This window comes from Erpetoichthys calabaricus, chromosome 3 (assembly GCF_900747795.2).
Source record: "Erpetoichthys calabaricus chromosome 3, fErpCal1.3, whole genome shotgun sequence".
NCBI lineage: Eukaryota > Metazoa > Chordata > Cladistia > Polypteriformes > Polypteridae > Erpetoichthys > Erpetoichthys calabaricus.
The window spans coordinates 191,871,648-191,884,365 of NC_041396.2; the positions used below are offsets into that span (position 1 = coordinate 191,871,648).

The following is a 12,718-nucleotide window of genomic DNA, read 5'->3' on the forward strand; positions in this document are numbered from 1 at the left end:
ACTCCCTCACTATCTCTCTAACCAACATCTGATGAAGGAGCATCTCAGACACCATGAACTGAAAAGGACAATACAATGAAGAGCACAGCTCAGCAGCCATATTGAGACAGGGAATGCGGCCTGTTTTGATGAAAGCTGATCTCAAATGATGCCTTAACTTAGAGACATTTTAAGTAACTAGAGAGTCTGTGTGCCGCCTGAAACTGCACATCACCATTTATCAGGTTGTATGGTTGCCAATATTCAAATGTACTTTGCATATTGTTATTATTTATGAATATTACCAATACAACATTATTTAAATTATAACTTAACTCCTGCTTGTCTTTTACTACACCTAAATGCCTGAGGTTATACAATACTGTGCAACAGTTTTAGGCAGGTGTGACAAAATGCTGTAAACAAAGAATGCTTTCAAAAATGGAAGTGTTAATCATTTATTTTCATCAATCAACAAAATGCAGTGAATGAACAAAAGAGAAGGAACTTGGCTGGTAGGTTGTTCCAAACATCTTGGAGAACTAAACACAGATCTTCTGTGGATGTAGGCTTCCTCACATCCTTCTGTCTCTTCATGTAATCCCAGACACACTCGATGATGTTGAGATCAGGGCTCTGTGGGGGCCATACCATCACTTCCAGGACTTCTTGTTCTTCTTTACGCTGAAGATAGTTCTTAATGACTTTGGCTGTATGTTTGGGATCGTTGTCCTGCTGCAGAATAAATTTGGGGCCAATCATATGCCTCCCTGATGGTATTGCATGATGGATAAGTATCTGCCTGTATTTCTCAGCATTGAGAACACCATTAATCCTGACCAAATCTCCAACTCCATTTGCAGAAATGCAGCCCCAAATGTTCAAGGAACCTCCACCATGCTTCACTGTTGCCTGCAGACACTCATTATTGTGCCGCTCTCCAGCCCTTCGACAAACAAACTGCCTTCTACTACAGCCAAATATTTCAAATTTTGACTCATCAGTCCAGAGCACCTGCTGCCATTTTTCTGCACCCCAGTTCCTATGTTTTCGTGCATACTTGAGTCACTTGGCCTTGTTTCCACATCGGAGGTATGGCTTTTTGGCTGCAACTCTTCCATGAAGACCACTTCTGGCCAGACTTCTCCTGACAGTAGATGGGTATACCTGGGTCCCACTGGTTTCTGCCAGTTCTGAGCTGATGGCACTGCTGGACATCTTCCGATTTCAAAGGGTAATAAGCTGATGTGTCTTTTATCTGCTGCACTGTTTCCTTGGACGACCATTGCGTCTACGATCCTCAACGTTGCCCGTTTCTTTGTGCTTCTTCAAAGGAGCTTGAACAGCACATCTTGAAACCCCAGTCTGCTTTGAAATCTTTGTCTGGAAGAGACCTTGCTGATGCAGTATAACTACCTTGTGTCTTGTTGCTGTGCTCAATCTTGCCATGACATGAAACTGTCTTCCACAACCTCACCTTGGTAGCAGAGTTTGGCTGTTCCTCACCCAGTTTTAAGCCTCCTACACAGCTGTTTCTGTTTCAGTTAATGACTGTGTTTCAACCTACGTGTGACATTGATGATCATTAGCACCTGTTTGGTATAATTGGTTGATCATACACCTGACTATAATCCTACAAAATCCCTGACTTTGTGCAAGTGTACATATAAGAATTGATGCTGGTTTGAAGGCAAAAGGTAGTAACACCAAATATTGATTTGATTTAGATTTTTCTTTTGTTCGCTCACTTTGTATTTTGTAAATTGATAACAATAAACAATCTGTATTTATATTTCTGAAAGCATTCTTTGTTTGCAGCATTTTTTTACACCTGCCTAAAACTTTTGCACAGTACTATAGATGTAGAAGGGAAGGTGGGGAGAAGTTATATACTATAATACCTTATAAATAGTGGTAAGTCTGGGAGATTTGAGGCATTCTGACAAAAGCTACATATTAATAATACAAAATGTATTATTGTAATATGTAAGAGAGGCATAAACAAAGCATTGACAGAACAAAGGAGTAGTCAGTATGGGGCTAGACAGAAATGTCCTACTAAAAGTGGTAGGGTTAAGAAGTAATTTATGGCCCAATGAAAAAGAAACTTCATCTTCAAATTTCATGCATATCGCCAGGTCTTTCACACACTTCATAGAATAAGAACGAAAAGATAAAGTTAATGAAAGAACGTAAATAAATGTAATTTGGCCTGGTGTCAATAGTTTTGGTTGTTTATTTTAGTACTTTTTGAATTTTAAATGTGCTATTTCTAAGTGTGACACACTGATCTGGAGTCTTGGGTAAAAAAGCATTAATAAGCTTTATTAATAAGGGGTGCAATTAATTGTGTTTATTCATATTGGAAAAACAGAAACGTCTTTGCACAATGATGACTTGTATTATGGTGTATGGAAATCTCATTTTATATATACAGTATATATATATATACAGTATATATATATACAGTATATATATATATATATATATATATATATATATATATATATATATATATATATATATATAATTATTGTATCATGTTTCTTTTAAATTCAACTTTCTAAAGGTGAGGTACAATGATTTTACCAGGAGTAATCAAATTGTGCTTACTGACAAAATATTATTTTATAAAAGATCTGGGTCAACAAATGTAGAAAAGGTACTCAAGCTATCTAGTGACAGCGTTCGTGTATACCCAAACCAGGTGTAGAAATACAAATCCTGTCTTAAAACTCCATTATATTTCAGAAGTAGAAACAAAATAAGAGTAGCATGGTAGCCCAGTTATGGAGATGTTGCCTAGCATCTCTAAGAACCCAAGTTCACTTTCTGGGTTGCACTGCCTATATTGAGCTTTCACATTATTTCTTTTCCATTGTGAAAATTCTCTCAGTATTCCTGTTTCTTTCTGCAGTCTGAATTTACCACAACTGTAAACATTTTACACAGAACACCTGGTTTATATTAATTATTATAGACATGAAATGCATTATGTGGCAACAGAAATGTGCCTAAGAATGACTATAAAGGTCAAACATCAGGATGTTTTTTTTTTTAACATTACTTAGCTTCTCTAATGGAAGAATGCAAAGCAAAGGTGAAAAATACTATCAACAAGTTAAAAACATCAAAGCAAATGGAATCAAAAACAGGAAACCAAAGAAAGACGGCATCTAAAATAATAAATAATCAAACACTTACTAGTGTCACTGGCTGGATAGATGATATCTTAAAGTTTGTTGCACCCCAGTCTTCACAGCTACTATATAATCCTTTTTCTAAGATGTAGCTTTGTCCTGAAAAGTTAGGCTTTTCAAAAGCAACCCATCTATTAAAATAATTAAAAAATGTTTCACACATTTAATATACATTTTGTCTTTGTTCATTGTAGTTCCAACTAATAGTGGTTTACCAACAATATTACCCATAGCAAAAGACAATGATTCTTATATTTCAATAGTAATTATATAACACACCATTGATTTGTTTTTTTTTTTTATCTTGGAATTCATAAGAAAATACTGTATTCTATGTATCTAAACTAACAATGCAAGTTTAGTGTAATTAAGTTAATGGGTTGTTAAGAAATAGAAGCAGATTATTTGAATACAGGCTCCTAGTCTCCACTGATTATCCTGATTACTCCGAGTTACTGAATATTAAATTATCAGCTGCATTATAAGAAGAGTTCCTGAACAAGAAGGACACCTATCTTTTAAACGAAGAACAAGAAAAACTTATGATATGGGATGAATGTGCTTTGGAAAAAAAACCAAAAAAAACCATAAAACCCTCAAAAATAATTGCATTACTTTTACTTTGATAATGCATCTTGTTTGACACAAACTACAGAACTATTATTTTCTTGTGCATTCATTATAAGCTGATGAAGAACTCAGTTTGTGCAAAAACAATCTGGGCAACTTTTTGAATCATGGACGAAATGGGTGCACCATGATAGGAGCTGACAAAAGCAAGGATAATGTACATAATATACTGCATAAACTGTATAAATACTAATATATTTTATTATGGAGTAACATGTTTTAAGAAGACATTTTATTTGAAATAATCAAAGTATACAATAACATTTTCTGAAATACACATCTTGCCTGAAGAAGGGGCCTGAGTTGCCTCGAAAGCTTGCATATTGTAATCTTTTTAGTTAGCCAATAAAAGGTGTAATTTTGCTTGGCTTTTCTCTACTGAAATACACAATATATACTAAAAGATTATACAATAAAGACAACTTCCACAACATTTATACAAGTCTAATACTTCACTAAATATTATAATAAACTGTTTTACATACCGGTATGTAGGTTTTTGGATTGTGATTTTATATTTTTAATTAATTATTTTAAATTAATTTTTGACCTAAGGTAAAATTATTAGGAATTACAGTACAACTTCTTCACTGCCTCAGTGGTGCATTCTGCTTTTCATTTATTCTTACCATTAGTCTTTGCACTGTCAATATCGTATACCATATTGACCTTTCTACACTTGTTCTCCGAGGAAGTGAAAAAGATATATTTTCAACATTGTAATTAATACTCTTGTTAATTTATAAATCCAGTTTCTACACTAGAAAAGAAAAATCCATGTCACTTTTAAAATAAATAAGAAATGCATATATTCCTGCAAAACAATTTATTAACTTATTTTGTGGTTTTTAAAATGTCACATTTTTCCTATGAAAAATTTCAAAGGTAAGTGAAACTCTTGGCTTCATCGCCTCACAATTTATAATATAACTAGGTGTAAATAATTAGAAAATCATTAATTGGAAAATTTCGGGGCACATCTTTACATAAATATAAAACATTACTCAAATTTGGTCTTAGTAATGCAGTTAACAGGTAACAGGTTTTATCAGGTTAAACTGAGGTAGACATTTAATTCCCATGTATTTGAGAGGAGTTATAAAGAAATTTAAAGGGACTTCAACTACAGTAAATCATTTCACAGTATGAAAGATTCAACAAATGCAGTCATTAGCAAGTTCCCTGACTAAATGAACTGTAAAACTCCAATCCTCTATGACAATTAAAAAAATAAATAAATAAAAAAAGGTTAACATCATGGGGCATAACTTTTACAATTACTTTTGATGGATTGGGTTACAGACAACAGGCCTAAACTGCAACATGTAAAAAGTGCATATAAAGTGAAAATGAAATTAAAAAGATGGGCAGAAAAGCACAAAATCATATGAAATGAAACAATCAGAAGAAGGTATTTTTAATGTTTAACTAAAGTCATTTCTGAAAATTTTATAACAATAAAGCTCTTATAAAACTTTATAGACTGCAACATCTGTAAGAATTCTTAAAAGTGGTGCTATCCCCTGCTGAGAGGAGACTTTTTTGAAAGTTTATGTACAGCATAATGGTGCTTTTCCCAAATATAAAGACTGGGACCAGGGGAAGACAAGCGGGCAGTTTATGAATGGTTATCATCATTACAATCTTAAAAAAATTAATTTAGCAATTTCAATCCATAATTAAGGACTCAACATTATATGTTACTTGTTTATATAGATTATGTAAGTATAAATTGACTTATTCACTTACTCTTATTGGTATTTCCCTTATTTAATTTTTCTCTTTATCTTCTTGTTAAGCACTTTGCGCTACATGTTTTGTATGAAAATGTGCTACTGAGACAAAAAAAAAAACCAATTGCCACAGTAAAGAGATATGTGTGCAAGTTAAAAGACAAATTAAAATTGCCCTGGTGAATCTCCAGTCCAAACAAAAAATTTGTTACAGCTTTCATAATTTTTGATTGTAATTTTTTGGCGTTTTGTCCGTTGGTGTCACCTTAGTCAGTAGCCATGGACTGCATAAATGATGTATACAGAAATGTAAGAATGAAATTCTCAAGAGTTAATTTGTATGTAGAACAAAATTACTATACAAGCAAGTAATAGGTGGAGTTATATAGCTTTAATATTGGGTATCATAGAGACCAGGTTTGCTCTTCATAATTTCATGAGCGGTACAAGTCACAATATCTCTACCACTCTGTTAAAATATTACAATTTATGAATTTCCTGATTGATTATTGTCACCTTGGAAATATCTCATACGAATTTATTTGCACCTGCAATTAATTATGGAATCATATTAGCTACTAACACTCCTAGCACACATCTTGATTTCATTTGCCTTGTATTTTGCTGAACATGTGAATGCATAACATTACCTTTAATATCAAATATGAAAGTTGAGAAAGTAGAAAATAAAATCTGTCCTAATTTTGATGCGAGTCAGGACCACACAAATAACAATGAAATTCATGATTGATAGGGAAAAGAACAGTTTGAATTGTTTTTCAAGTTAAAACCTGATCCTTATGCCACATTTACATTGGTTTTGGAGTTCTGGCCTGTGTTGAAGTGACAGAGTAAACAGCACCTTGCCTTGAGATTAACAAAAACAAAAATGTGAACATGGTCTACTGCAAAATTACAGCTATGCAATCCTTATCTAGGAAAAGATTACAGCTAAATTTAAGTCAGTTCTGTATTCTCACTCTCTCTCTCTCTTATATAAAAAAATTGTTAATTTTATCAAAAAAAAACTTTCTGAAAGCAATATGTTAATGACATTACAAATGTATGGGAGCTCACCAGAGAAAATATAAAATTGTTGATACCTGCATTACTATAGAAGTTTAAAAAAGAAAATATAAAATTTTTGACACTTGTATTGCTATCTGTTATGTATTTAATTTTACTATATATTTATTCTTTGGCATGTACTCGGATGTTATTCTGTCAATCTTCAGATATTAAAAAGCTGTAACATAATTGAAAAAAGTGACTTACACACCACCGATGACTTCAATTGACTGTGTCCTTGAACCATACATGGTTAGGTCAAAATTTGCAACTTGTTCCATTATGTCAATTATAAGACCTTGATCTCCAAAGTCAGGCTCACTGAAAAACTTTACATGGGGAGCTAAAAAGTCCTAAGACAAAAAACATAAAATACTGAATATACACACAAATAACTTGCTATTCTTTATTCTTTTATACTAGGTATCAGTTGAAGGATAGCAGATTACAATGTAGAAAAAAAACCTATACAATTAAATAATGCTTTTGAAAATTAAAAATTCAACAGGTCAAAAATTATTTAACATAAATTAAATGTTTAATTTATTGTCTATTAAAATTACCCATATAGCATTTGTAAAGAATTTTTAACCGCTCTTTATTCCTCTGAATTGTTGCTTATAATCAACTATGAAATCTTGAAAGTCACTACATGTAAAATATGTGAAAAGCAGAAAAGTACAAGACTTAATGTTTTAAATCACATAATGGGTTTTTATTTGTTGGAAGAAAACCATTAAATGTGTGTATCTGGGTCACATCATTATAAGATTATTATGATTAATTCCTTTAATGTCAATTAATTTTCATTGCAATTAAAACTAAAAACAAATGAATTTTAAATGCTTTTAAACATAGTTGTATACAGAGAACAATTTTGCCAGTAATATATATATATATGAAAATATATATATTGTAACAAAGGCGGTAAATGGGCGCCTGACCCGACACAGACTCACACCAGAGGCACATTAAAATAAACTTTTATTTTCCTTCACCTGTGGGGCACGTCTTCCTCATGATCCCCACAGGCACAACACAGTCCCAAGTACCTCCTCTAAACTTCGTCCCCCTCCTCCCGACCATTGAGTGGTGGTTGCTGGGCCCTTTTATAGTCCACCCAGAAGTGCTCCAGGTGGTTGATTGCCGAGTTCCGTTTGCACTTCTGGGTGTAGCGAATACATTGCCCATACGGGCTCAGGAGTCCCAGCTGCAGCACCCCCTAGTGGTGCCTGCGGGACCCAACAGGGTTGCACCCAACTCCAATTCCCATTGAGCCCTGCGGGAAACCGAGACACTGCTCCAACCCAGGGGGGCGGCCATCTAGCGTCCAGGGGTAGGTATTGCATGATCCAGGGCTGCTCCCCCTGAATATACATATATATACATATATATATATATATCCATCCATCCATTATCCAACCCACTATATCCTAACTACAGGGTCACGGGGGTCTGCTGGAGCCAATCCCAGCCAACACAGGGCGCAAGGCAGGAAACAACACACACACACACACACACACACACACACACACACGCCAAGCACACACTAGGGACAATTTAGGATCGCCAGTGCACCTAACCTGCATATCTTTGGACTGTGGGAGGAAACCGGAGCACCCAGAGGAAACCCATGCAGACACGGGAAGAATATGCAAAGTCAACGCAGGGAGGACCCGGAAGCAAACCCAGGTCTCCTTACTGCGAGGCAGCAGCGCTACCACTGCGCCACCGTTCCACCCTTTATATACAGTTAGGTCCATAAATATTTGGACAGAGACAACTTTTTTCTAATTTGGTTCTGTACATTACCACAATGAATTTTAAATGAAACAACTCAGATGCAGTTGAAGTGCAGACTTTCAGCTTTAATTCAGTGGGGTGAACAAAACGATTGCATAAAAATGTGAAGCAACTAAAGCATTTTTTAACACAATCCCTTCATTTCAGGGGCTCAAAAGTAATAAGGCAAATTAAATAACTGGAAATAAAATGTTCATTTCTAATACTTGGTTGAAAACCCTTTGCTGGCAATGACAGCCTGAAGTCTTGAACTCATGGATATGCTGGGTTTCCTCCTTTTTTTCCTCCAGTATATATATATATTGTAAACACACACACATATACATATACTGTAGATCTCTAATGTCAGACTCTGTTAAATAAAATCAAAATTAGATTTCTTCCATAAGATGGGCCACTAAGAACCAGCCTCTCTATTACTCTCTTTTCAGATTGGTCACCTAATTTTACTTTGCTCTTACAAAGTTTTGGTATTTCAATAGAACCTGTACACTGAAGTCTCCATTTATATTAAATTGTCATGAAACTAAGACATTATCTTGTTCTGAAAACAGAAACACAAACCACCAAAAATGTGCACTTACTGATAGAGTAGTTCTTAAGGACTGAATGGTAATGGGAGAGCATGCCCAGTCACTCCAGTCCTTATACTCTCCCTCCTCCAGCAGGTACTGAGGTCCTTCAAATCCAGGTTTCTCATAGGCAACCCAGCTACAACAAAAACAAAGTGCATAATAAAGTCAAACAAAATGTTTTTTTTTTTCTAAAGAGGATGTTGTGCATTAAATGCATGGCAAACTTTTTAATATTTATACATGGTGTTACTTTTATTTCATTTCAACTACATGTAGTCCTTTTCAGCAATATCTTATTTATTATTACTATTATTACAGTTATTCAATGTTTTATGTATCTGTGCGAAATGCAGTCTGTTTTATTTTAGAATTATTAAAAGGTTGTTGGTTAATATGTCAAACAGAGATATCTAATTCTATAGGGTCAATTGCTAGCCCTATCCTAAATCTGGAATAATGCTAAAGAAAACAAAATGCAATGGTAAAATTGAGTTGAAATGTCCTAACCAGATGTGCACGTTGCTTCAGGCTGTTTAAAGGTTGGTCAGTAAATGACCAGTTAGACTAACTGGCAGTTTATGTTAACTGTGACAGCAAAATCCCACTGCTCCATTATCAAGTATGCGGATGACACCATGATCATAGGACACATATCTGGGAAGGATGAAAGCCACTATCTAAATCAAGTGGACTGTATGGTTAACTGGTGCAATAAAAACTTTCTCACTCTGAATGTAAAATGACCAAAGAAATGATATTTGATTTTAAGAGACAGAAATCTGTATGTTCACCTATTGTAGTTCTGGGAGAGGAGGTAGAAATAGTGACTGAATATAAATACTTAGGAGCTTACCTAGATAACAATCTTAACTGGAATACAAATACAAAAAAATTATTTTCTAAATGCAGCCAGCGCTTATTTCTCCTCCATAAACTCAAACTATTTAAAGTAGACAAGGACCTCATGTTGTCCTTCTATCGCAGTATGATCCAGTCTGTGATCACTTTCAGTTTAATTGCCTGGTTTAATAGTCTGACAAACCAAAACTCAAAAAAGCTCCATCAGATTACAAAGTATGCAGCTAAAGTTATTGGGGCTGATGTAGATGATTTGACTAGTGTGTGTCAGAGGGCAATGTTAAAGAAACTGGAAATCATCTCAACTGATGACAGACATCCATTACATGTAGAACTAAAGTTTCAGTAAATCAGGAAGGATAGTCACTTTGAAAACCCACACAAATCGTTCCAGAAACTCCTTTCTTCCTAGCGCCATACAACTTTTCAATAAGAAATTTTGGAGATAATGATTAAAGTTGTTGATATACATCCTGTAACCTTTTTTTTTGGTGTAAATATGTGTTATCTAAGTGCCTTACCTTAACCTTTCTTGTTTCTATTTGTCTGTTTTATTTCATTCTGTCTGTTATTAGATGCAACTGAGAAGGCAAATTTCATGTTTTCTTGTGTAAACATGACTAAATAAAGAAACCTTAAACCTTAAAATCATAATGCTAATAAAGTAGCCCCATAAACCATATACAAATATATTTTTAATTCAGGTCCCTGAAATAAACACACTAGCCTGATATATTCACTAAATTTGATTCAACAAAAATATAACAATGTCCACTTCAACATATGTCATGAAAGTAATCTCACCATCCACTCGATGCATGATGTCATATAGTTTGTCAAATGAGAAGCCTACTATATAAAACTTTTTAGTAAGCTAGAGGATCAAGGATCTTAGGTTAAGTGAACCAGAACCAAATCAGAAACAGAACGATACTTTTAAGGTGCTGAAAAAGTGTTTAAAATCTGTTTTTATTACACCTGTTGATCATAAAGGAGAGCAGTGGGGTAAAAAAAAAAAATAAAGCCCATTTTATTAATAACAAAAAAGGCAAATACTTCAAAATTACAAAAGGCTGATCATGAAAATCGATGAGCAAAAACAAATCTGAAAAATATAACAGAATTACATAAGTAATTTCTGGTTTTCCAGGCATCTGTTCACTAGCGGTAAGTGTTTTCAGGTGTTTTTTTTTGTACATTGCTATACTATAGTTATTTGTACTTACTTATTTTTGCTATTATTTGTTTTATTTTACTGTTATCTATCTGTGCCGAAGCATACCAATCAACCTGCGTCTTTGTTTGCTTGCTTGCTTACAGACTAGTTTTGATCTGTTTAATGAGCGCAGCCCCTACTTGCTTTCTGCTGGTAATTGCTTTGATACTCAAATTAGCTTCTCCTTACTTATGGCACTGTCATGCAAGTGTTAGCCCTTCTTATGTGCAGCACAAGTGTGCAAAGACTACGAATCCACCACTCAAGGACACCAGACAAGGCAGGAGACACTCCTACTTAACAAAGGTACTGCTTTTTTCATTTTAACATTCAGCATCAGAGAAAGGATAAAGTTCCAGTGACACATTCTGGACTGCAACAGCCTATGTCTCACAGACATATGGCTGACTCTGGCAAATTGAAATGTGGATGTATGTGTCTTAAGTTATATTTAGTGTATTTAGTTCAGTTATAATTTATCACATATTTATGATTATTTTAATATATAATGTACCACACATAAAATTTGTATGTGACAAATACAAGTTGATTGGATATGATTTATGAAAGTCGGCACAAATGTACCTAATAGCTTGAAATTTCTATTTTTAAAATTTGACAATATTACAAAACGTTAGAATAATTGTGTTTTAAAGTGCTGTTATTCCATCTGTCTGTCACAGTTCCCATTTGTTGGCAACATTGAAATTCCTTTGGTCTGCCACCAGTAAGTTCAGCTTACTGTTCATTGCACCACACTGCATACTAACTTTTCAAAAGGGACACTGCTTTAAAAAGTGCTTCACAGACTTGATGCAAGCTAGATCCCCCTAAGTTTAAAGACTGGTATGGGCATAATCTGCCATGCACATAGTGTATGCAAACCTTTCTGTGGAATAGTAGAAACAGAAAAGTACACTTGTTGACATTGTACTTCCCAGTAACTTTAATAAATGATATTGCTGCACAATAACTTAACTTAGTTGAGCTGATTTAACACCACCATGCGCACAAAAAGGGTATTGAAGTTCACAAATGCACTATTAATCTAAGCACTCCAAGTGCTCTCTTAATCATTCATTTTTATATACAGTAGTGCCTTTTACAGAGTACACCAAGGTGCTTCACAGTCTCCACAAGAATGCAATTTTATAATACAATGAAGCACATATGACTTCTTTATCCTGATAAGCATAATGAAAAGATTTAGCACATAATTTAATTGTTCCAAAAAGTTATTTGAAGAAATTCCTGGATTTAGTTTATTAGTTCTTGTCTGGCATCCTTTAAATAATGTCATGTCTGGTTTTGTGATATAGATAATCAAATCTACACAACATATTCCACATATTGTGTATGGGTGTTGTAATATTTATGTATAACCTCAAATAACCTGCCCTACCAACATCATACCTCAAATTTAGCTCAACATAAAAAAATACCCATTTCGGTTACTTCTCTACACTGTTATCAAAAATAAAAAGTACACTAGAAGGCTTGTGCCTGTCTTGCGTCATTTAGTTCCAGGCTCCCTACTATCTAATTATATTTAACTAGCCAACCCGCGGCGTACCACACGCCGCATAATCAGGCCGCTTTTTTAATGATTTTTAAGCACAGGGAAAAAATTAACATTTGAAAAATCCGGAGGAGAGG

At 34.3% G+C, this 12,718-nt stretch overlaps 1 protein-coding gene across 2 annotated transcripts in view; it reads right to left on the minus strand.

Moving 5' to 3' along the window:
• Positions 1-12,718, minus strand: part of crybg1a (crystallin beta-gamma domain containing 1a) — a 359,825-nt gene that overhangs the window by 20,934 nt on the left and 326,173 nt on the right. For both annotated transcript variants that reach the window (XM_051925340.1, XM_051925341.1), the window contains 3 exons: positions 8,998-9,124; positions 6,818-6,963; positions 3,184-3,310 (listed from right to left, as the gene is read on the minus strand). In XM_051925340.1, coding sequence (XP_051781300.1) covers positions 3,184-3,310; positions 6,818-6,963; positions 8,998-9,124 — 400 coding nt within the window. The remainder of the gene's footprint in view (positions 1-3,183; positions 3,311-6,817; positions 6,964-8,997; positions 9,125-12,718) is intronic.